The sequence below is a fragment of the Seriola dumerili genome, unplaced genomic scaffold (genome assembly GCF_002260705.1).
Source record: "Seriola dumerili isolate Sdu_G_001 unplaced genomic scaffold, Sdu_1.0 BDQW01000191.1, whole genome shotgun sequence".
Classification (NCBI taxonomy): Eukaryota; Metazoa; Chordata; class Actinopteri; order Carangiformes; family Carangidae; genus Seriola; species Seriola dumerili.
In genome coordinates, this window is record NW_019174446.1 from 336466 (window position 1) to 359533 (window position 23068).

The following is a 23068-nucleotide window of genomic DNA, read 5'->3' on the forward strand; positions in this document are numbered from 1 at the left end:
ACTGTGATAATATTGATTGAATCATGTAATAACTTTTTTAATCCACATTCCAGCTGTGCTCCATCTATGTGTAATGTATTATATAGAACAGAGATATTTTCAAAGTGGGAGGCGGGCCTCTCCAGGGGAGGTCCTCAGTTATGTCTTTGGCTTAGTCTCAGGTTGTCAAACTGCAGTAACAGTCCATCATGGCTCTAGTGTTGAATGTCTATGGGATCAAATAACATAATCATGATCACAAAGGCATCCAGGAAGTGAGTGAAACAAAACAAGTAAACTACGGTGGGGTGAGGGGAGGCCCACAGTCTCAGACTCTGAAAACCCCCGATATAGAATACACAGGTGCAAACCACATATAAACCCCTATCACTGCAGCTGTCCCTCAGGTCAGTTCTTAACGGAGCACAGCTGTGAAGTGGAGCAGCGTGGTGTCGTACAGTTACAGTCATGACCTGTCATCATTGTGTGGGACATAGTACAGCCTCTGAACCTGGAGGCCAGAATCAGGCCAGGAGGCCAGATACTCTACTGGGTGGCTCTCAACCTGGGGGATAACTGGGATAATCTCCGGGGGTCACCAGGTGGTTGTGGAGAAGAAAATAAAATCATTAAAATATAAATAAAATATTTGGATCTGTTGGATCATCCATCATCATCCATTGAAAAACAGCTGAGGCCTCAGTGTTTACTCCTGTCTTTACTACATCACCTGTGACTGTGTCCACTAAGTATTTAAGAGTCAGACATGATGTACAGTAAATAAAATTTATTTTCATTGTTCAGACAACACACAGGTTCCTCAGTCAAATGGAAATAAAAAGTCAGCTGGTCTCAGTCCATGGACGCGGCTGCAGCTCAGGTTCTTCACTCGTCCGTCAGCAGCCACACCTGCATTTCATACGGCTCCTGACGCTGAGGGAAGGCAGCTTTATAAATATCAAGGCTCCTCACAGATGTGTGTGTTTATGTGTGTGTGTGTGTATGTGTATGTGTGTGTGTGTATGTGTATGTGTGTGTGTGTGTGTGTGTGTGTGTGTATGTGTGTAGGGGTCAGAAGTGTGGAGGCTCATTTGCGCTGAACTTGTGTGAAGGATGAGGGCAGCTGGAAGGGCTGGACGGGTTTCTTACGGGAGTCTGGTGAGACCCTCTGGACCGCTGTGGGCAGCAGCTGGTTTCGTTTGATGATCTGCAAGGCGAGCTGGGTGTTACCTGAGGACACAGCACACAGACACACACCTGAGGATTATCACCCACACACTGGAACACAGGAAGAGGTTCAAACCACAACCCCCATTCACATCAGCTGGACTCACCCAGGAGCTTAATTAACAGAAAAGGTGAGAGTACTGTCTGTTTACAGTCAATAACCCAGAGCAGGGTGTCGCCTGTAACACCAGTGACACCTGAGGTTTTTTTCATGCAGCTCTTCAGGACTGTTTATCAGCAGATACAGAGTCCTACTCTGCGTTTACCAAAATGCTGATTAGATACAGTTGTATGCAGTTCAGATCACAGCTGATATGAGCAGACTGATGTAAAGATGACATCAGATCTCGATCCCTGGACCAGGTCTGATTCTGGTCTCAGGACTCCTCTAATACCTGAGTTTCAGTATAAATATCAATATGATACTTTTCTGCTCTACTTACTTGGGACATGTTTTGCAACATAATATCTGAATATGATCATTAATGAGGAACTTTTATTTATATTTTTTAAAGAATTTTATTCTTCAGACTGTTTGTTGTTTTTATTGATATTAGTTTTTTGAACTGGATCAAATGTTTTACTTTTACTTTAGATAAATTGTGGAACTTGTCACTGTTATTAGTAGTTTTACTGTTGTTGGTATTCGTTGTTATTTTCTTGTTTCCTTTTTTGTCTTTGATTTTAATTTACATTGTTTTGCATTATGCTGTACTTTTTACTTGAGTGGAGCCCAGGAGCAGTAGCTGCTACCTTGGTTGTAGCTAATGGGATCCAAATAAATAAACCAATAAAATACTCTACAACAAAATAAGCCAAGTTCCTCACAGTGTGTGTTCAATGTTGACTGAACACAAAATGTTTAGTCAATAATAAAACAGAAAATGAGGATTTAAATAAAAAGCTCCAGATTTAAAGAGGAAGACTTTCTGTTCATTACAACAGGTCGGACTCAGTCAAGTCAAACAACTGCTGTTCCAGATGCAGATACAGGTATAATAAGATGTTTTAATAACAGCTGCTGGCAGCTGTTTTGTGTCATTATACAGAATTATCAATTTTGAAAATTTGTTTTCCTCTTGGAACAGTGTCATGAAACAGGATTTAAACAGCAGAGCTCCACCAGCAGGACAGAGGACTGCTGCTCTGGAGATTACTGTGGGGCTGTTTTTATACGCCCTGCCCGACAGCACTGAGGAGAAGCTCAACAACCTGCCAGTGATTCAGAGGTTTTATAGACACAGTGAGTCAGTGAGTGTGACGGAGGTCTGACCGTTCTGTAGCTCTAAGTAGACTCCCAGCAGGATAGCTTCAGGTGGAATCTCCTTAGTGTTCACCATCGACGCAGCCTAATGAAGACAAACACACCACAGCTGGATGAGTCCTGAATAAAATGATCATGTTCAACTGTTCAAACTTCAACAACACACCTCAGATACAGGTCTCACCCTCAGATACAGGGCTCACCCTCAGATACAGGTCTCACCCTCAGATACAGGGCTCACCCTCAGATACAGGTCTCACCCTCAGATACAGGGCTCACCCTCAGATACAGGTCTCACCCTCAGATACAGGGCTCACCCTCAGATACAGGTCTCACCCTCAGATACAGGGCTCACCCTCAGATACAGGTCTCACCCTCAGATACAGGGCTCACCCTCAGATACAGGTCTCACCCTCAGATACAGGGCTCACCCTCAGATACAGGTCTCACCCTCAGATACAGGGCTCACCCTCAGATACAGGTCTCACCCTCAGATACAGGGCTCACCCTCAGATACAGGTCTCACCCTCAGATACAGGGCTCACCCTCAGATACAGGTCTCACCCTCAGATACAGGGCTCACCCTCAGATACAGGTCTCACCCTCAGATACAGGGCTCACCCTCAGATACAGGTCTCACCCTCAGATACAGGGCTCACCCTCAGATACAGGTCTCACCCTCAGATACAGGGCTCACCCTCAGATACAGGTCTCACCCTCAGATACAGGGCTCACCCTCAGATACAGGTCTCACCCTCAGATACAGGGCTCACCCTCAGATACAGGTCTCACCCTCAGATACAGGGCTCACCCTCAGATACAGGTCTCACCCTCAGATACAGGGCTCACCCTCAGATACAGGTCTCACCCTCAGATACAGGGCTCACCCTCAGATACAGGTCTCACCCTCAGATACAGGGCTCACCCTCAGATACAGGTCTCACCCTCAGATACAGGGCTCACCCTCAGATACAGGTCTCACCCTCAGATACAGGGCTCACCCTCAGATACAGGTCTCACCCTCAGATACAGGGCTCACCCTCAGATACAGGTCTCACCCTCAGATACAGGGCTCACCCTCAGATACAGGTCTCACCCTCAGATACAGGGCTCACCCTCAGATACAGGTCTCACCCTCAGATACAGGGCTCACCCTCAGATACAGGTCTCACCCTCAGATACAGGGCTCACCCTCAGATACAGGTCTCACCCTCAGATACAGGGCTCACCCTCAGATACAGGTCTCACCCTCAGATACAGGGCTCACCCTCAGATACAGGTCTCACCCTCAGATACAGGGCTCACCCTCAGATACAGGTCTCACCCTCAGATACAGGGCTCACCCTCAGATACAGGTCTCACCCTCAGATACAGGGCTCACCCTCAGATACAGGTCTCACCCTCAGATACAGGGCTCACCCTCAGATACAGGTCTCACCCTCAGATACAGGGCTCACCCTCAGATACAGGTCTCACCCTCAGATACAGGGCTCACCCTCAGATACAGGTCTCACCCTCAGATACAGGGCTCACCCTCAGATACAGGTCTCACCCTCAGATACAGAGGACAGGTCTCACCCTCAGATAGAGTACAGGTCTCACCCCTCAGATACAGGTCTCACTCTCAGATACAGAGTACAGGTCTCACCCTCAGATACAGAGTACAGGTCTCCCCCTCAGATACAGGTCTCACCCCTCAGATACAGGTCTCACCCTCAGATACAGGTCTCACCCTCAGATACAGGTCTCACCCTCACATACAGGTCTCACCCCTCAGATACAGGTCTCCCCCTCAGATACAGGTCTCACCCTCAGATACAGGTCTCACCCTCAGATACAGGTCTCACCCTCAGATACAGGTCTCACCCTCAGATACAGAGTACAGGTCTCACCCTCAGATACAGAGTACAGGTCTCACCCTCAGATACAGATCTCACCCTCAGATACAGAGTACAGGTCTCACCCTCAGATACAGGTCTCACCCCTCTGACCCTGATCATCCTCTGAATGGACCACATGGAGCTGACGGGTGACTCTGCACTTGGCTGAAGTTCGACCTGAACGCAACATTAAAAATGTTGTATCTAAGGAAAACCTGTTAAGTCATGTTGCTGTTGCCATGGTTACCTGATGCAGACACTTGCGGGCCTTGTCGTACTCGCTCCTCAAGCAGTAGGCGCTGCCCAGGTTGAAGAGCATCATGGCCCGAGCTGATGTCACACTGCTGGGGTAACAGAGGGGAGTCTGCTTCCCTGCTACACACACAGGTCACACACACACACACACACACACACACACACACACACACACACACACACACAACACACAGGTCACACACAACAGGTCACACACACAGGTCACACACACAGGTCACAACACACAGGTGCACACACACAGGTCGACACAAGGTCACACAGGTTACACAGGTCACACACACACACACACACACACACACACAAAGGGGAGTATTAGAGGAATACCTGTAATACTTTAATTTAATCTATAGTCTTGCTTTGCTGTTTGACATCAGAATTAATGATGGACTTGGATGATGACTGTTCCTGTTTAAATATCCTACAGGTGAGATCCTGGATTGTTTCAGGTAAAGCTCAAGGTTTAAATGAAGCAGACTCACAGGACTCGACAGGCTCGTCTCCTTTGTCAGACCCTGTAGACACAAACACACCGGTCATTCAGGAAGCAGAACACACTGTGAGATTTGTTGATGATGAGTAAAACCCACAGACCTTGGTCCTGTTCGCTGCTCAGAACTCCCATCGACACGTCGCTCACATTCTCTGGGTTGAGGTGAGCGATAGCGTCAGAGATCCTGTCCAATGAGATGAGGGCTTCAGCAGCGTAGAGGTGACCCAGGAACCTGAGGAGGAGAGACCACACCGGTTAGTGAGGAAGACACCGCTGGTCAAAACCTGATCTGATCAGTGTAGTCATTAGAAACAGAGCAGGTGAACCAGAGCTGGGTTTGAGAAACGGGTCCAGGACTCACTTGAGGGATCCAGACACCTTGGTTTGATGGAGCAGCTTCTCGGCGTGGTTCAGAGCCATCAGGTTGTCTCCCAGTGCTAACGCCACGTAGGCACTACAAGCCAGGATGGAGCACCTACACATCACACAGGTGACAGCACTGATCACTGAGCAGCTCTCTGGGCTCTACAGGTGAGTTTACGTTCATGTGTGAGAGGAGAAGCTTGGTTACCTGAGATTTTCCACCTCCTGTTTCCTGAGGGGGGACGATGGAGCTGCAGACAGGAACTTATCAGCCTCCTGACCTTTCCCACTGCAACACACACACGGCACTCATCAGAACACAACAACACGTCCAGCTCCACTGGAGAGATGATCGACAGGGAGGAACAATCATAACAGTAACGAGAGCTGAAGGTTCATTATGAAACCTCCCTGTCGGCTCAGGAGGCAGAACAGAATATTAGCTGCAGTGATCTGGTCACAGTCCATGAACCAGATGCACAAAACTCTGTGTAGATTCATGACTAAAACTATGTGTACGCACAAAACCAGAAACACACACACACACATTCTTTTCATCAGAATTATGAAGCCGTGCGTTCACATGGTTGCACTTTATAAATCTCACTCATTGTGCACGAGCCTCATTTCCACTCCCACAGTTAGCCATGAATGGATGAAGACTCTCCCTTAAACAGTCAGTTTGTATAAAAACACTGTCTGTGCCACAAGTTCTAGAGAGAAGAAAGACGGGAAGGACCTTCATTTACTGGGAGCAGAGAGTCTTCATGAGGCTCCACAGGCTCCAACACTGTGATTATTAATATTCAAATAGTATGAAACAGTTACAGAATGACACAATAAATAATCAGGATATTAAACGATGCTGAAGGAAACATTGAGAACAAGCAATTATTTCTGTTTGTTATTGTTGTTTCTGTGTAAACGGCAAAAATAATAATGATAATGAATGAAGCTCCATGAAGTTGGTTATTTTATTTGATGTTAACTTACATGTCTCAGCTTACACGGTTACTGTGTGAAAACATGATGTGTGTCATGTTAGCATCCAGAGAGAACAGATGTCAACCGAAGGTACATGTAGGTAACACAGACATATTTACCTCCACAATGGTCAATTTGCGTGGTTTCCATCAAGTTGCTGTTTTTCTTAACACTGTCAAAATCCACATACAAGATATCAGGACATCGTGTCTGTGAGTTTTCTGACCTGCAGGCGTCACTGTTCTCGCTGCCGCTCTCTGTGCTTCCTGATTGGCTGAAGCTCTTGGAGCCGTTCTCTGTCTTGGTGTCCTGCTGGTGTTCAGGCAGCAGCAGCAGAGCGTTCCTCAGGCAGATGGCTGCAAACTCCATACTGGCTACTGGGATAGCTGCTGACTGGCCCTCACTGTACAAAACACACACACAGAATTTGGGCCAATATTAAGCAAAATGAACTAATAAGATGTCAGTCAGGGTCTTAATCCTCCGATGTCATACAGTCAGACTGCAGGGGGGTAATGTGTATAAAATGATGTACAGACATGTAAAATGTTTCCATGATAAAATGATGCAGACTTAAAACATGTGTTAGGTGTCTCAGTGGAAACATCATATCATTAGAGTTGATGACATGCTGTTGTATAAGGGATATTATTATACAAGATGGAGAGGTGTTTTCTGATTTAAAGAAACCAACAGGACCACACACAGTGTTTGACAAGTAAATGTCTGAATCGTTAGTTTGATTTGTGGGGTTCAGGGCTGGAGGAAGGAAGGAGTTCACACTGACCTGTAGATGGTGTTCTGGGTCGACTGAGAAGCCAGGACGATCTTGCGATGGTAGCCCTGCCCGACAATAGACTGAACTATACCTTTTTTACAAGGTATACCTTTGCTCTCCTGCTCCGAGCCCTGGAGACATCAACACAGACACCAAACAACTCTGTGACTCTGCTCACCTTTAAACCGTTTATACATGAAGGTCTCAGAAATCTAAAAGGTCATTGGCAAACACATGTTCAACCTGCTGCATCTGATACTGAAATCACTCAAGAATAATGACCATGGTAGTTTGTGAATATTTACTGAAGCAAACCCATCATCATTATTATATAATGTTTTACTTGAAGTGAGAGCGACGAAACACAGAACTTAATCTCACTTAATCCTTCCATTTTTAAAAATGGGGGAGTGTAAAGTTGTTTTCTTTAAAAACTGATACTAAACAAAAAGAAAATATGCAAAATATCTTTAAAATAAGCCAAGAGGGAAATCAACTATGAAACGGAGCTACAGTTGAGAAGCAGATGAGTCTTACCCCTTTGTTGGCAGAGATGCAGCACTCTGCGAGCCGTAACCACAGTCGGGGGTTGGAGTGATAAACCTGCACGGCCTCCATCAGACACTCGAACGCTGCCAGAGGCCTTCCGATGTGCAGCAGCTGGATACCACAGTTATACAGCAGCTCGTAGCGCTTGTTGGCTAGCAGAGCACACATGGGGATACCTGTGAACTTCTTAGCTGGAGAATAAAAAGGTAACAGACAGAGGAAATGTTACTACTGGGGAAGATGGTAACAATATATTTGATGAAAACCAACCAAAATGTCCTTTGTTGATGAAGAAAAAAAAAAAAAATCAATGAAACTTGTTTTCCCAGACACAGTGTCCCTGTTACAGACGTCTCTGTCAACAGGTTTCATGGTAGAAAGTTCCAGTGAAAATGCTGATGATGAGTAACAGACACATCATGTCTGTAAAGACACAGCGCTGTTGAATCTTTCAAATGTCACAAACTAAATTCCTCTGACAGAGAAGATATCTGAAAACAAACTGAACTAAAACTAGACGTGAGAGAGACATGTAAAAACACTGTGATGAGAAGCTGTAGTATGTCTTCTAAGTCATATTTTGATGAACACTTCCACAAAATGATGGTAATAGACGGCAGAGAGTCATGAGGATTAAGCTGCAGTGGAGCAGAGCTGCTGTTCTCTGAAGGAGAGCTACAAACTCTGTGCAGCCTTTCAGTCTACAGGAGATGAGAACTTGATAACATGAAGTGCATGTAAAGCCGACGGAGTCAGGAGACAGTGACTCACATTGGCCATTGTTTCCGTCTCCCAGCTGTGCGCAGGTGTGGTCGTTCTCCTGTAGCGCCTTCTTGAAGTAGAAAATGCCCAGGTTATGTTTCCCCATTGCAAAGTGAATGCAGCCCAGATTGTTCCAGAACATACACCGAACACATTCACCTGAAGGAGACAAGGCAGGACACGTGCACAGTTCATCAAACAACACATACAAAAACCTGTCAGTCATATCTTGATGATGAACACAATGACTGGAAGCAGCCTTTAGCCAATAATGATTCATCAACAGTCGAAGCCAGCAGCTTATTAGAGGGAGTCCTCAGTCCTCAGGTGCAGGAGCTGTCACCTGTCTTGATGGGTCCAGGATGCTCTGCGATGTTGGAGCTGTTCAGCAGCTTCACCGCTTTCCTGTAGTTTCCTCTCAGGTACTCAAAGTTACTCTTGAGGAAGAGCGAGGGCGCAGACTGATGAGGGGGACAGGAAACAGAGGTCACAATGAGAACCAGGAGAGGGTCTGCACCGACATGATGTCACACTATCTGAACAGCGCGTGAGGACTCACGTTCCCTGCTGTGTTCATCACTGATTTGATCTCCCTTTTACAGGCCTTGGAGGATTTCATCTGGATGTAGGCTCTCACTTTGTACTGGAACACAAACAACAGTCAGTCGACAGGACGGAGACTGACACAGAAACAGCGGCTGTTTAAATCACAGCTCTTACCTGGTGCATCTTTGACTTGGCCGCCTCGATCATGGCTGTGAACTCTGCTTTCTGGTTTGCTCCGTCTTTGTTTGAGCTGTTGTTCTGAAATCAAGCACAGAACTTGATAAACTTACTTCTTGACAGACAACATCTTCAGTCAGTGGCTAAAAGAATCTGTTGTAGCCGTTCAAGTGGCCCAGCTCCAATATTTAGTTTGTTCAGTAAGATATAAAACTCTGAGAATAATTCTTCACTGACAACTTATCTGGTGTATCAGGGACACCGCTTTTGGAAATGTAATCACAATGCTGTGACCACCACAAACTAAATTCAATCCATCTCTGTTATTGGGTGGAGTTAGACATCTTAGATGTTAAAGTGATAGCTCAGGTTATTTGACATGGGGTTGTGTGAGGTATTTATCTATAGTCAGTGTGTTACCTGCAGTAGATTCAGATCAGCGCTGACAGGAGCTGAGTGATGAGGTCAGCAGTAGTAGTAGCAGCAGAAGTAGTCAAAATTTCAAAAATAAAGCTACTTATATTAGCTGTTGACCCCGTCCACAGCAGCTCATCACTCAGCTGATCTGAATTTACTGCAGTTAATGCACTGACAATAGATAAGTACCTCACACGTCAAATAACCTGAACTATCACTTTAAACAAAGATGTGTGCACACATCCTGATCACTTGTTTCTCTTTCGTTTTGACATCATTAGTGTTTTACTGAAACCACAGACCTCAGCAACATGACCTTTAAGTAATGTACTATAAAGCATTTCAAAATAAGAGCAGATTGTGTAAAGCTGGGTTACCTCTCCTTTGCCGTTCTTGTTGCTTCCTTGCACAGAGAGTTTATCCAGCACAGCCAGCAGGTGGAGGGCCTTCTCTGGCTGGAAGGTGAGCAGGTACAGATCCACCAGCAGAAAGCACACAGCCTGAGCAAACTTCTCTTCTAGGACAAATAAAACAATGACTGGATGCCAAACTCAGGGCTGACACATGGAGCTTCATCACATATCTACATTAACTGAAATACTGTGGTCTGACCCCTGTACACAAACTGTTTTTATAGCTTTTTTTATAGCTGTTTTTATTTGAGCCAAGACCTGAGACGTTGATTTATTAGGTTATGAAAGCTTTGGTTTGTCACCATATCCATTATTCATACCAGCATGAGAAAGATTCAGAAGGCCTGCATTATTCAGCATTTATGGCTCAACAAGCCAAATCTCCTCAGCAGTCCACCTCCAAACCCTCATGTCAGGTCTCCAGGCAGATGAGTCCCAGTCCACTTTAAGTCAAAGTCTCAGTCTACAACTCTGATTATTACGTCACATTTGATCAGGAGCCACAGTCATGTTTTCAAAGTGCTACTTCTGTCGGAGCCTGACTCAGAAAACCCAAACGTATTTACTTACAATGAATGAACGAGTCTGTGATCACTAAATATTTAGTATTTTTGTGCCGGATAAATGGTTAAACATTGATTAAATGATGATGAATCAGTCACAGCAGCAGCAGCAGCAGCCTGCAGTAAACCATGTAAAGTACCACAACGTACCAAATGGTTCCAGAAACTGGTACAGCTTCTCTCCTATGGAGATGGCTTCAGAGTACTGTCGCATGTGATAGTGGATGATGGCTTGATTATAGTACAGCAAACTGTTCTCGACGTCGTCCAGCCCATCGACGTCCTCTGCTGATGTGTGCACCTGAAGACAGAGACGGGATCATTGATGAAACCAAAAGACCTCATGAGGAAGCAAAGGCTGGTGTTTGTCAGGAGCTGTCACTGAAAACAAATTCAACATGAGAAAAACATGACCCACATTTCAGTAGTTACCTGGTTCTTCATTGCCATGAGTGTCTGCTTCAGAGTCCCTGTGGTGGTCTGACCACTTTTATAAAACTCCACCACAGCTTTGTTCATGGCGATCTTGTAGTCCTCTTTGTTGAGCTCCTGCAGTGTTTCTAGGTTTTTGAGAGACTCGTCGTACTTCCCAGCCTGTGAGGAACAGACGCCGTCATTTGCGGCATGAGAATTTCTCCTTGTGCTAATGTTGACACGTTTCACACTTCACAACAAGCTCCAGACTTACAACTCATTAATTTGCTTCTGACAGTCCTGTAGTAGCTGCACATTTATCCACAATTCATGAGTGAAAGTCATAACTGCAACACGTCATTATTACTGATCTACAAGGTGTCAACGTCACAGATTTTGTCATACTGTTACACTAGGTGTATTAGAGCAGTGTGGGCAATGGTGTAAATTAATAAGCAGGACTTTGTCAGTATTTTAATTTATCAGGTATTTAACTTCCTGTTGAATTCCTGTTTGGTTATTTAATCCATAACAAGCTTTTCAAATGATTTTCTGGAACATTGGTCTGATTTATATTCATGTTACAATATGAATCTACATATACTGCGAAAGAGGAGTTTATTCATATTGCAAAACTCTGATCCACTAATGCACTACATAAACAGCCACAAGCACCGCACACACACATGAAGCATCCTGATTAGGGATGTCATCAGGATTTTCTGGACCTGATCCAGATCTGACTCCTTTAAAATCTGGTCTTTGCTGATATGACCCTTATTACTTATTTAACAGCTGTAGCTACTGAATCTGACACACTTTCTTTTTCATGATTTATTCTAAATACCTGAGGTCATGGCCCAAACTAATTCAGCTGATCAGCTTAAACTATTGAATGAGTTGAATCAAAGTTAAACTAAAAGAGATTATGACTCTAAGATCAATGTGACACCAAAAGACCAGAGAGAAGATGCTTCACTATGTTGAATTTGTGTTACAGAGTGGAGGTTCTTCCCTCATAAAAGATCTTTGACTGAGTCAGAAAGTGTTTCCCTTCTGTTAGAGCAGTGTTTCCAGCAGTGCCTCACTCTGCAGCTGGATAAGGGCTTGGGTTGGGTTATGGTCGGGTTATGGTCGGGTTATGGTCGGGTTATGGTCGGGTTATGGTCGGGTTATGGTCGGGTTATGGTCGGGTTATGGTCGGGTTATGGTCGGGTTATGGTCAGGTTATGGTCGGGTTACGGGGGTAGCAGAGATGACTGGTTAGAGGAGGGATAAGGTTCAGGTTCAGGTTCAGGTAAAGGAAACAGTTTTCAACATGCTGAGAGCACATTAACCAGACAACAGACAAGGTTATTTCTATTCTGACATCTACTGAAAGAATTAAAATTATTTGCATTTACATGAACTTAAGTCACCAGGTTACAGTCAGCCGTCTCCAGTAAACTGATTTCTTAAATGTAATGTAAACAAGAAACCTGGTTTCTATAAACGGTGTAGTGGGTTACAAAACCAGATTTCCCCAGGTAGACTTCTCCTATGGGATCCTGATTTCCCTGTCATGTTTACACATAATCTGATTGTGAAAAAGTGCACATGTGCATGACAAAAGACTGGAAAGTAAAATCACACAGTGGCTGGATGAAAGGAGACATCGTTAATCAGGATTTACCGAAAATGCTTCATATGCACTCGCTGCCATTTCCTTCTCTTGGTCTGTCATTCCAGGCGACGATGAGCTGTCATGCTTCGCCTCGTTTTGTTCTGATCAAAATGAAAGAGAGAAAACAGTCAAACTTACATAACAGTGGTCTCCAACCAAGGTTAAAAATGCAGTGGGAATGAGCGATGTTAACGAACTGCACTGACACTCAGTGATCACTTTATTAGGAACACCACACTAACACAGGGTAGTTCCTCAGTCCGTCAAGTCAGGGCCTCTGCTCCATGTTGACATGATGCATCACATAATCTCTCCAGATTTCTCAGTTGCACATTCAAGATGCCAATCTCCTGTTCTACCACAGCCACATCTACTGGATCGAGATCTGGAGATGGGGTGGGGGTCACTGAAGTTCACTGAACTCACTGTCATGTTGATGAAACCAGTTTGAGACGACTTTAGACATGGAGCAGTATCCTGCTGGAAGTAGCCAACAGAAGATAGTGAACTGTGGCCATAAAGACATGAACATGGTCAGCAACAGATAGTGATGTGTGAGGATGACCTACATACTGTGAGAAGATATGTGTGTGTGCCCTCCGTCACAGACGCAATACTGTGGTAGCTCTCACTTTAACATCTCAGGCTGTATTTGAACAGTGCGTAATGAGGCCCAATTTGTGCAAGAAAACATTCCCCACACAATTACACCTACAATAGCAGCCTGGACTGTTGACACAAGGCAGGCTGGGTCCATGGACTCATGTCATATTTACACCAAATTCAGACCTGATCACCTGCATGTCATGGCATAAATCCAGATCCATCAGACAAGGTCTTCAACTGTGTAGTGTTGGCAAGTCTGTGTCCACTGCAGCCTCGGCTTTCTGTTCTTGGTGACAGGAGTGGAACCAGCTCTGCTCCACTTTACGGTTTTACAGGCTGTGCATCACCACTGGTTATCCGAGTCACTGATTCCTTCCTGTCAGCTTGAACCAGTATCTGTCCATTCTCCCGGCTTCCACCAACAAGAAGGTATTTTGTCGACAGAGCTCTGTTGTGGTGCAAATCCCAGAGCGGCAGTTTATGAGACTCTTAACGACCGTCTGCAAACATCATGCCTCAGTCACACCAATTCTGATGTTTTGTCTCAACAACAACTGACCCAGTTTACCATAGAACCACTTAGATATTTGCGTTAAGAAACAGACGTACAGGTGTACCTGTGATAAAGTGGCCACGTCGTGTGTGTGTACATGACATCGATCATCTCAAAAAAAGACGTTTTATTGCCTCTGACACATAAAAAAAATCCTTCATAAATCACGTTAACTTTACAAGATCTTCCAGGCACCTCTTCAGCTAAACCAGTGTATCAGGCTAACGGAGAGCGGGGCTAACGCTAACTGTTCGTTACTCTATTGACAGGTGTCTGTGGGATTACAGTTAAATTTATGGAGATGGCGTTAAAGCCAGAGGTCTCCGGGCATATTTTAGTCGTTTATGTCCTGATAGGGTTAAAAGTGCTGTAGGGAAGACACTAAAATATGACGTTTCTGAATGAAGTTTCGTCTGAACGTGTCTTCAGCCAACACGCATCTTGGCTAAGCTAACGTCAACTGGAACGGGTGTTGTGAGCCGGGTCCCCAGGGTGTTTAGGATACAGAGAAACTGGTTAACGAAGAGCTGCTCATGGTGGAAGTGTTGGGTTAACTGCAGTAAACAGCACATCTGTTCACGGAGGAACAACTAGCTCTAACTGACCACTGCTAGCTACCCAGCTAGCGTTAGCTGACACACTCACCTGCGTTTTCTGCCATTTCTGGGGTCTTTTGATGGTCAGTTAGAAACCCTGTGTTTGTAGTTAGGAGTAGATTAGATTAAAATCCGTTGGTCGGCAGAAGAAACGTTAGAATTATAGCTGAATACTAAATTTCCAGTGTTTCACACTGAAGATATTGTAGCCGAAATCCGTCTGGTCCGCTCTAAACAGATTCTTCTTCGCTGGTTTGTGACGTCTTCTTCGTCTTCTTTTACGGCGGTTAGCAGCCATGTTATTGGTGCATTACCGCCACCTTCTGCTCCGGAGTGTGGGTCAAACCACCCACCCACACACACACACACACACACACACGCACACACACACACACACACACACACACACACACACACACACACACACACACACACACACACACACACAACTTAGAGTAAGGTTAAACTACACATGATCATTAACTTTTATAACTTCACTTTTTGAGTTGAAACAAAGCTCATCCTCACTCTGAGTTTACTCACATTTTGAAGGCAGCGATTGAAGTTAGGTTTTTAATTCAACCACATGGATTACTTTTACAGTGTAACAGTACTCTGACCTGTGTTCAGGAAATTCCTGGAACCCTCAGATTATTCCTCATCACCTCTCTGCGTCCTCCACTGACTCCTGTTGGTGACAGTTTGTTATAACACTGTCTGATGATCAGCCTCTAAACCCTGACCCTCTCCCTAACATCCTCATCCTCCTCCCATCATCTACTGAAGTGTGCTGTTCTTTTCTATTGAACTTGCTCACTGCCCATACAGAAATGTAATATATGACATATATGTCCCTATATCAAGAGTGATGTTGTTATATATGTCACCTATAAGGAGATATATTATTATCACATGTATACATCCTCTGGATATCTGAAGGTATAACTTTAACACATATAGGCTTTGGGATCGGATCACCTGAGGGGTGTGTGTGTGTGTGTGTGTGTGTGTGTGTGTGTGTGTGTGTGTGTGTGTGTGTGTGTGTGTGTGTGTGTGTCTGTGTTTGTGAAGCCTATCTAAAGATAACCCACAGACTCCACTGTTGTAACTACAGTCTCTCTGCTGCTCCCTCCTGCTTCTTTGGCAGAGCTGCTGAGTGTAACTTTACACCCACAAATAAACCATGGTGAGCAGAGTTATTGACACCTGTGGGTGGTGGTGTTGCTTTGGAGTGGGGCGGGGGGAGGGGACTGACAGATGGAAAAGGTGGAAGTGAAAGTGTTACCGTTACACAGATTGTCACTCAGCGGTCAGAGATGGACAAGTTTAAGACGGTTCTGAACATCGCCAACAAACAGACCAACCTGGGCTTCGGGCTGGTGGCGCTGCTGACAGCTGGGGGGGAGCAGATCTTCTCCTCCGCGGTGTTCAAGTGTCCCTGCAATGAGATGAACTTTCTGTACGGGATGGTCTTCCTGCTGGTGCCCGCTCTTGCTCTGCTGCTGCTGGGTTACATCCTGAGTAAGAAGACCTGGAAGCTCCTGACGGGTCTGTGCCAGCGCAGGGCCGAGCTGTGCCGCTGGAAGACGCTGGTCGCCACCGGGGTGGCCCTCTTCCAGATCAGCACCACGGCGCTGGTGGCGCCCTCCAGCTGGATTGCTGTGGCTCTGCTCAACGGGGAGTACTTCCAGTGTCTGATGACCGGAACCAACGCGAGCGTGTTAAACGCGCACCTGTGTGCGGATAAGAGCTCCCAGGCCCACTGTGAGATGTACGTGTACAGGCTCCCCTGTGGCACAGTCGGCAGTGTCCCGCAGGCTGACAGGGAGGATGTCCTGATCAAACTCAGAGCCGAGTCTCAGGTCAGTGCTGATCTGCTCCAGCAGGACCAACTGTACTCATAGAAAATGTTTCTGCCCTCTGATGAATTCAGCAAAGCACAACATTAGAGGATAAGACAAAATAACATGAGATAAGATAAGACAAGATAAGATGAGATAAGACAAAATAAGATGAGATAAGATAAGACAAGATAAGATGAGATAAGATAAGACAAGATAAGATGAGATAAGACAAAATAACATGAGATAAGATAAGACAAGATAAGATGAGATAAGAAAAGATAGGATGAGACAAGACAATATAAGATGAGATGAGATAAGGCAGGACAAGACAAAATAAGAAAAGACAAGATCAGATGAGATCAGATGAGACAAGATAAGATAAGATGAGGTTAGATGAGATGATTTGCAGTCTTACAGCAGCAATGTGGACAAAAGAAATGCAAAATGAAAATGTCTAATACTAAAAATGAGTAATACACAGTTGGTGTGTGTTAGTTATTGTGCTGAGTTTGTCAGTTTCTGCTGTGTGTGGTGTGTGTGGTCTACTGAGGGCAGTTATAAAGTCATACTGTAGTATTTATAATAATGTGTCAGACATGTATTATAGCTTCATTGTCTTAAGGCAACTGACAGTGTGATAGCACATATAGAATAAAAAACATGGTGTGAAGCGTGAACAGCATCATGGTGATGTGACGGAGCAGATCCAACTCCGCCCGCTGCATCAAGTAAATCATTTTAAAAAATCTGAAATAAACAACAATATAATGATGATGACATCTGTTCATCTGTAATATTCAGATTCAGGGTGTGAAGGGTTTTTTTTCTGTGTGTAACTTTCAATTTTCAGCTTCATTCATTTTATTAATATGACGTGCTTCTGTTGTGTTTTTAAAAGGTTTCTGAACTTTGAACAACACGTTCACCTTCAACATCTGCCCTCTTTGTTTTTTGTGCATGGAAGGTCACCACACGTGATTCATTTTACCTTGTAATGTGACAAATATCTCGGTGTTTAAAATGACTCCTCTATCTATCTGTGTGTTCATGGCGACCGCAGATTCTGGGCTGGCTGCTCATCGCCTTCATCATGCTGTCCAACCTGATGGTGACCTGTCTGGCTCGGTGCGCCTCCCCCATCAGCTACCTGCAGCTCAAGTTCTGGAGGGCGTACGCTCAGGAGGAGAACGACCTGATTAATTCATTCACAGCTAAACACGCCAAACAGCTGGCTGAGAGGAACCTAAAGAGTTTCTTCAACCAGACACCCCCTGAACCCCTCACCACCCCGTCCAACAAGGACTGGGAGAAGATTTCCTCCCTCTACAAGTTCAGCACCAGAGACCAGTACTACAGCACCCTGCACCGGTACGTGGAGAACTGCCAGGAGACCGACAGCAGGATGATGAGGATGTCTTCAGCCACGTCAGGCGAGGCGACAAACACCCCAGCTGTTCTTGATTTTGTAGACGACGCCAGGATAGCACTGTGAGGTGGTGTTAGGGTCAGACCGGGTCTGGCTCTGAGGAGTTCATCCAGAGATTAAAACTTGTGGTTTGTGTGGGCCTCAGGATTCACCTCATGTTTTGCTTTTAAAGGAGAATGCATTAGCTAAAGTATGAAGCAGAGTATGTCATTCTCATGTTGTTTGAGCAGTCCTAAACAGGAAATATATTGGGTGTAAGAGCCAACCACTTCCTCTGCACTGGTGGTAGACTGCACACATACATGCACACATTCAGCCTATGAGCATCAGCCATGAAAAGAATATATTTCCTCTGTTCACAGCAAACTGATGTCTCTTGATTCAACTCTGTACCATCTGTGGTCCACTTTCCAATTTTAAAATGAACTCAAATAAACGTGACTTGATTTGACCGATGGTGTTGGTGCAAAAAAGATGATGATGTGTCTCATGTGTGCAGAGGATGTTTTGCAACTCTCTGTATGGTGCATTCGGAGCGTTTTAGTCTCAGCGATTGGTCTTATGGGAATGGGACAGTGAAACCACAAAGAGGATGTGGGAACTTCCCCAATCCACTGACTCTGGCTCTCTGTCTCTGCAACGCGCTGTTCTCCATAGGAATGTGACAATAGAGGGAATGAAAGCTCTCATTCTGCATGTATGGTATGTTTATTTCCTCTTTGTCACTCCGGGTGACAGTGGTTATTGAATGCATGCTGCTGACATGCGGGGAAGAAAATCAAATCAAATCATTTCCGACTGCTTGAACAGAAACAGGAGGACGACTCTGTTTCAGTTCCTGTGGTGTGTTTTTGTTTGTTGTTTCACGCTGTATCCCAGGTCACATCACCGCTGATAGACTCAGACCGGTGTTCATAAGAAGCAGACCAGCCTCGGCACTGTTAGAGCCGGGGAGGGAAGCACATGAAGAGGGATGTAAACGTGAAGAGAAAAAAGGAAGGCGCGTGAAGAAGAAGTCACCTCCCCGCTGTAGAGGCTGAATCTTTCCTCTCAGCGGCAGCACAGCAGCAGGGACTTTCCTCTGGAGAAGAGTAGATGTGGTGAAGGAGGAGGCGTCACAGTGACTGAAGGAGGAGCCTGGACAACAGAGAGTCAGACAGAGGGAGGAGCACAAACAGGCTTGGCAGCTGTGTGTTTTTTTTTTTTTCTTCAGCAGTGAAACAGCAGCGGGAAGGGAGTGACTGCCGGCTGCACAGACACTCAGCTTTCTGTTGTCGTCTTTCTCCTGAGTTCATTTTTCTCGCACAGAGCGTCCTCACTCACACCATGGATAACTTCCAGACCATCCTGCGTTTCTTCATGAACCAGAAAGCCACCATTGGCTACAGCTTCATGGCTCTGCTGACTATAGGCGGGGAGCGAATCTTCTCCATGGTCTCCTTTCAGTGTCCCTGCAACCACGACCAGAACTTCCCCTACGGGCTGACCTTCCTGCTGGGCCCGGCTGCGGTGCTGTTGGTCTTGGGTCTGTTCTTCAGCACCAGGATGTGGAGGCTCTACACAGGCTGCTGCCTCGACCCCATGAAGCTCTGCCCCCGTGGGAACTGCTTCGGCTGCCTCAGGGTGTTCACGAGCATCTTCTCTGGGGCCTGCGTGGCCCCTATAATGTGGCTCTCTGTGGCCCTGCTCAACGGGACCTTCTATGAGTGTGCCGTCAGCGGCCTGGATGATAACGTGGTGGTGGATCTGTTCTGTAAAAACAAGACCTTGAGGTGTCGGGAGGAGCTGGCCCGGGTTCCCTGCGACCGATCCAAGCTGTCCAGTGAGGAGCGCATGGAGCTGCTGCTGATGCTCAGGGCCCAGTCACAGGTGAGACACACACCTGAGGATGAGACTTGTCCTGTGAAAACACAATAACTCTGATGATGTCACAGTGATGTCATGAGGGTTATCATCTTGGGGGGACTACAGATGAACACAAAGTCTGTGTTACAAATAGTAGGTTATGGAGTTCAAACAATGAGGGTGTTTACCAGGCGGGGAGGATCTAATGAAAGATTCCATTCAGATGCATTACGGGAAATGTAGGATCCAGTCTTTTCTGAGTTTGACTAAAAGTCCAGACATGTCAGCCTCTGATGCATCAGGTTTGATTTTAACTTTACTGTGATGCAACACTAAAAGCTCCTGGAGCCACAGGTGTGAACAGCTGAACTGACTGAGAGTCTGAGCGTCAGGTCTAAACCCAGTCTGCATCTGATGTGATGCGTCCCCGCTCTCAACTGTCCTGTGAGTGAGGGGGAGGACAGCTGTGCGGATGTTCACTGAATGGATCAACTAAACTCTGCTCCAGTTTAAAGTGACTAAACCAGTGCATTCTTTGACTGAGTGATTCTCCAGTGAGAGACAGATTAAGCACCATCTCTTCCCCCTCCTGTCCTCAGCTCTCTACTGTCCACATTATAAACCTCGTTACCTCGTTACCTCGTTAACCTTGTTAGATCCTCCGTGTCTGGTGAATCCCCACATCTTCCAAATAACCGCACCCCTGATGACATCACCATGACATCATCATTAGGGTATGAAACAAGGGCAAACCGACTCAAGAGAACTTCTACATGGTTGTTATTCAGAATCAGATATCACAGTCCTCATCATTTAAACCTTTAAACCTGAATTAATACAAAGCAATTCAAGGATTTTCTTAATTAGTTATCAGTTCTCACAGATATAATATAGTATTTTTTAAATAGATTTAATAATGTACATGTTTTCTCCTCTGAGATACTCCATTCAACCACCACTAAAGTGTGTGTTTTCATGATGATCATGAGATAAAGTGAGTTGTCAAATACAGATGAGATTTAAAGCCCAGAGAGCCCGAGAGAAAAAGCGAGTAAGTGGACCTTGAGTTAGGATTGTTGTGTTATTGTCAGAGCTTTTACAATCCTGGAAAAACATTTCAAATCAGTGGTTTTTGGGGGATTACTTATTTAAAAATGGTCAAGTCTTAATATAATTTACAATTATACTACAATTACATACTATCAGTATTTATTTAAATATACTGTATGTATTTCCTTCAGTCATCAGTTGATGTCATTGTTGTGTGCCTGCAGATCCTGGGCTGGTGCATCATCATCCTCTCCGCCATCGTTGGCCTCCTGGGAACCTGCTACCAGAACTGCCGCTCCAAAGTCAGCTACCTGCAGCTCACCTTCTGGAAACGCTACGTGGAGAAGGAGAAGGAGAGCTTCGACACCTTCGCTGTGGACTACGCCACCAAGCTGGCCGAGAGAAACCTGAGGAGCTTCTTCGAGAACAAGGACCCCGCCCCGTTTCCTTTCCCCAACCACATGGCATGGGAGGAGATCTCTGCGTACTACACCTTCTCCAGGAGCGAGCAGTACTACAGCACCCTGCAGCGCTACGTGGAGAAGACGGACAGGGACTTCACGCCAGAGAAGAGGCCGGTCCTGGAGTTTGAGGATGGAATAGAGATGAGCTAGTGGAGGAGAGTGCGGTCTGCTCGCCATTTTATTGGTAAATGCAGAAACTGGATTGGAGAGAGCGGGCGATCCTCATCACTGTTAGTAAGGGCTAATGTATGTGCATGTTTGACTGAGGAGAAGCCCAGGCTGCCTCCTCTCTGACAAAGCTAACCTCAGTATGTTAACTGCAATGGTACGACCCTTTAAGCACATGAGACAATAAAGGACATAACCACTGTTTTATACTAATGCTCTCTACCTCTGTAGCACAGGTGCATCGTCCGTCTTCCATTAACGTGGCGTCTGAATGTTTTACATACTTTGGATTTACAAGAAAACATATTAACAAATTTCCAGTAACTTTAAGAAAATGCATTCAGGGCCGTGGCTGCGGGTGGAGACACTGAGGTCATGTCCTCAGTGTTATTTCTATTCAATTCAATTCAATTTTAGTTGTATACTACGGTGGCCCTGAGAGCTCAGTGCGCTGCGATGGAAGTGTTTCTGGGGGGCACAAGCAGTGGGGGGGGGGGTCACCAGGTAGAGTGCGTACCATCTCTCTCTCTCTCTCTATCAGAATTAAGGCAAAATGATGGGGGGGCTCACCAGGTAGAGTGCGTACCATCTCTCTCTCTCTCTCTATCAGAATTAAGGCAAAATGATTACTTAAAAAGAAAAAAAGTGATGAACCAGGCTGGGACGCAAATGTTGTTCAATGCTTTTAAATCTAAAGTCACAAAGAACTGAACAAGTCTCAACGAGCCAGGTTCATCGCCTAGAAACACTTCCGTTGATGAAGATGTTTTCTGGAGTTGTTTGTGTTTTGTGTGTTTGCATGTGTTTTCTTAAGTTGCAGTGTGTTGAGCTCTCAGGGCCACCGTAGTGTCAAATCATAACATACATATCTCAAGTTAAATTACAGAGAAGGTCAAGACCTCACAAGCACCTGGTGACAGTGGAGGGAAAAACTGGAAGAAACCTCTAACAGAACCAGAACCAGACACAGGGTGGGGGTCTGGACCACAGTTGCCGGTCTAGGGCCAGCTGCTGTTTCATAGGGGCCAGTTAAATCAGCGCTGCAGTGAGTGGTTCAGACAGGTCATCCAAATAAAGACAGTGTCAGTGTCAATCAAATACACCACTCTCATCGATATACATATAAAAACAGCCTATGAGTCCTACAGTATTAGAGTTCAGTCCTCCTCATGCTGCACAGCTAAACGAGGATGAACTCTCACAAGCAACCAGCAGAGCTGAGCTCCTGCACAGGTGAAAAACCAACGAATGAAAAACTGGGGAACTTCCAGTTTAGTCAGGAATGTGAATGTGTCCTGGGCCACACTGACGGACCGATTAATCTACTGACGTCCTCTGTCACAGTCTGATTCTGAAAATATCTAGAATAGAATTTGAAAATATTTTACTATTTCAAATGATTGAAACCGAAACCTTATTTCACTGTAGAGCTGTGAGCAGAGCATTGATTCACTCAACCCTTCCTTACCTCTCTCGCTCTCTCTCTCTCACACACACACACACACACACACACACACACACACACACACACACACACACACACACACACACACACACACACAACAACACACACACACACACACACACACACAAAAACAGTGACACCAACAAAGCATACAAGTTTATTAGAGACTGTCCTCCTGTAAGAAACAGGTCCATAGGTCGTTATTATGACCCGTACGTATTGTTGCTAGGCAACATCTAGTGGTTGTAGTAGTTATGACAGGATCAAAGGGAAAAGCGCAGTGATGTAGTATAAAGAGAGACAAAG

At 45.4% G+C, this 23068-nt stretch overlaps 3 protein-coding genes across 7 annotated transcripts; 2 read left to right on the forward strand and 1 right to left on the reverse strand.

Moving 5' to 3' along the window:
• Positions 1 to 751: 751 nt before the first annotated feature.
• On the reverse strand, positions 752 to 14739 carry cnot10 (CCR4-NOT transcription complex subunit 10). Of its 5 annotated transcripts, none has more exons than XM_022753368.1 (20): positions 14550 to 14739; positions 12755 to 12846; positions 11101 to 11262; positions 10819 to 10969; positions 10070 to 10209; positions 9273 to 9356; positions 9112 to 9195; positions 8896 to 9013; positions 8562 to 8711; positions 7779 to 7981; positions 7251 to 7372; positions 6690 to 6866; positions 5688 to 5768; positions 5478 to 5591; positions 5218 to 5348; positions 5106 to 5138; positions 4598 to 4722; positions 2480 to 2555; positions 1129 to 1209; positions 752 to 912 (listed from the first exon to the last, which is right to left on the reverse strand). In XM_022753368.1, exons 1-20 carry the CDS (start codon positions 14563 to 14565, stop codon positions 896 to 898), a joined length of 2157 nt encoding a protein of 718 aa, XP_022609089.1. In that variant the 5' UTR covers positions 14566 to 14739; the 3' UTR covers positions 752 to 895. The 5 variants fall into 5 exon arrangements, with proteins under 5 accessions (XP_022609089.1, XP_022609090.1, XP_022609088.1 ...); XM_022753369.1 differs by having other exon boundaries at positions 752 to 906; positions 4598 to 4725; XM_022753367.1 differs by having other exon boundaries at positions 4598 to 4725.
• A 1035-nt stretch (positions 14740 to 15774) lies between these two features.
• Positions 15775 to 18226, forward strand: LOC111227678 (protein FAM26F-like). The gene is made up of 2 exons (XM_022753309.1): positions 15775 to 16362; positions 17405 to 18226. The coding sequence occupies exons 1-2, from the start codon at positions 15817 to 15819 to the stop codon at positions 17834 to 17836; spliced, it is 978 nt and encodes a 325-aa protein (XP_022609030.1). The 5' UTR covers positions 15775 to 15816; the 3' UTR covers positions 17837 to 18226.
• A 79-nt stretch (positions 18227 to 18305) lies between these two features.
• On the forward strand, positions 18306 to 21506 carry LOC111227679 (protein FAM26E-like). The gene is made up of 2 exons (XM_022753310.1): positions 18306 to 19639; positions 20890 to 21506. Exons 1-2 carry the CDS (start codon positions 19097 to 19099, stop codon positions 21277 to 21279), a joined length of 933 nt encoding a protein of 310 aa, XP_022609031.1. The 5' UTR covers positions 18306 to 19096; the 3' UTR covers positions 21280 to 21506.
• The last annotated feature ends 1562 nt before the right edge of the window (positions 21507 to 23068 follow it).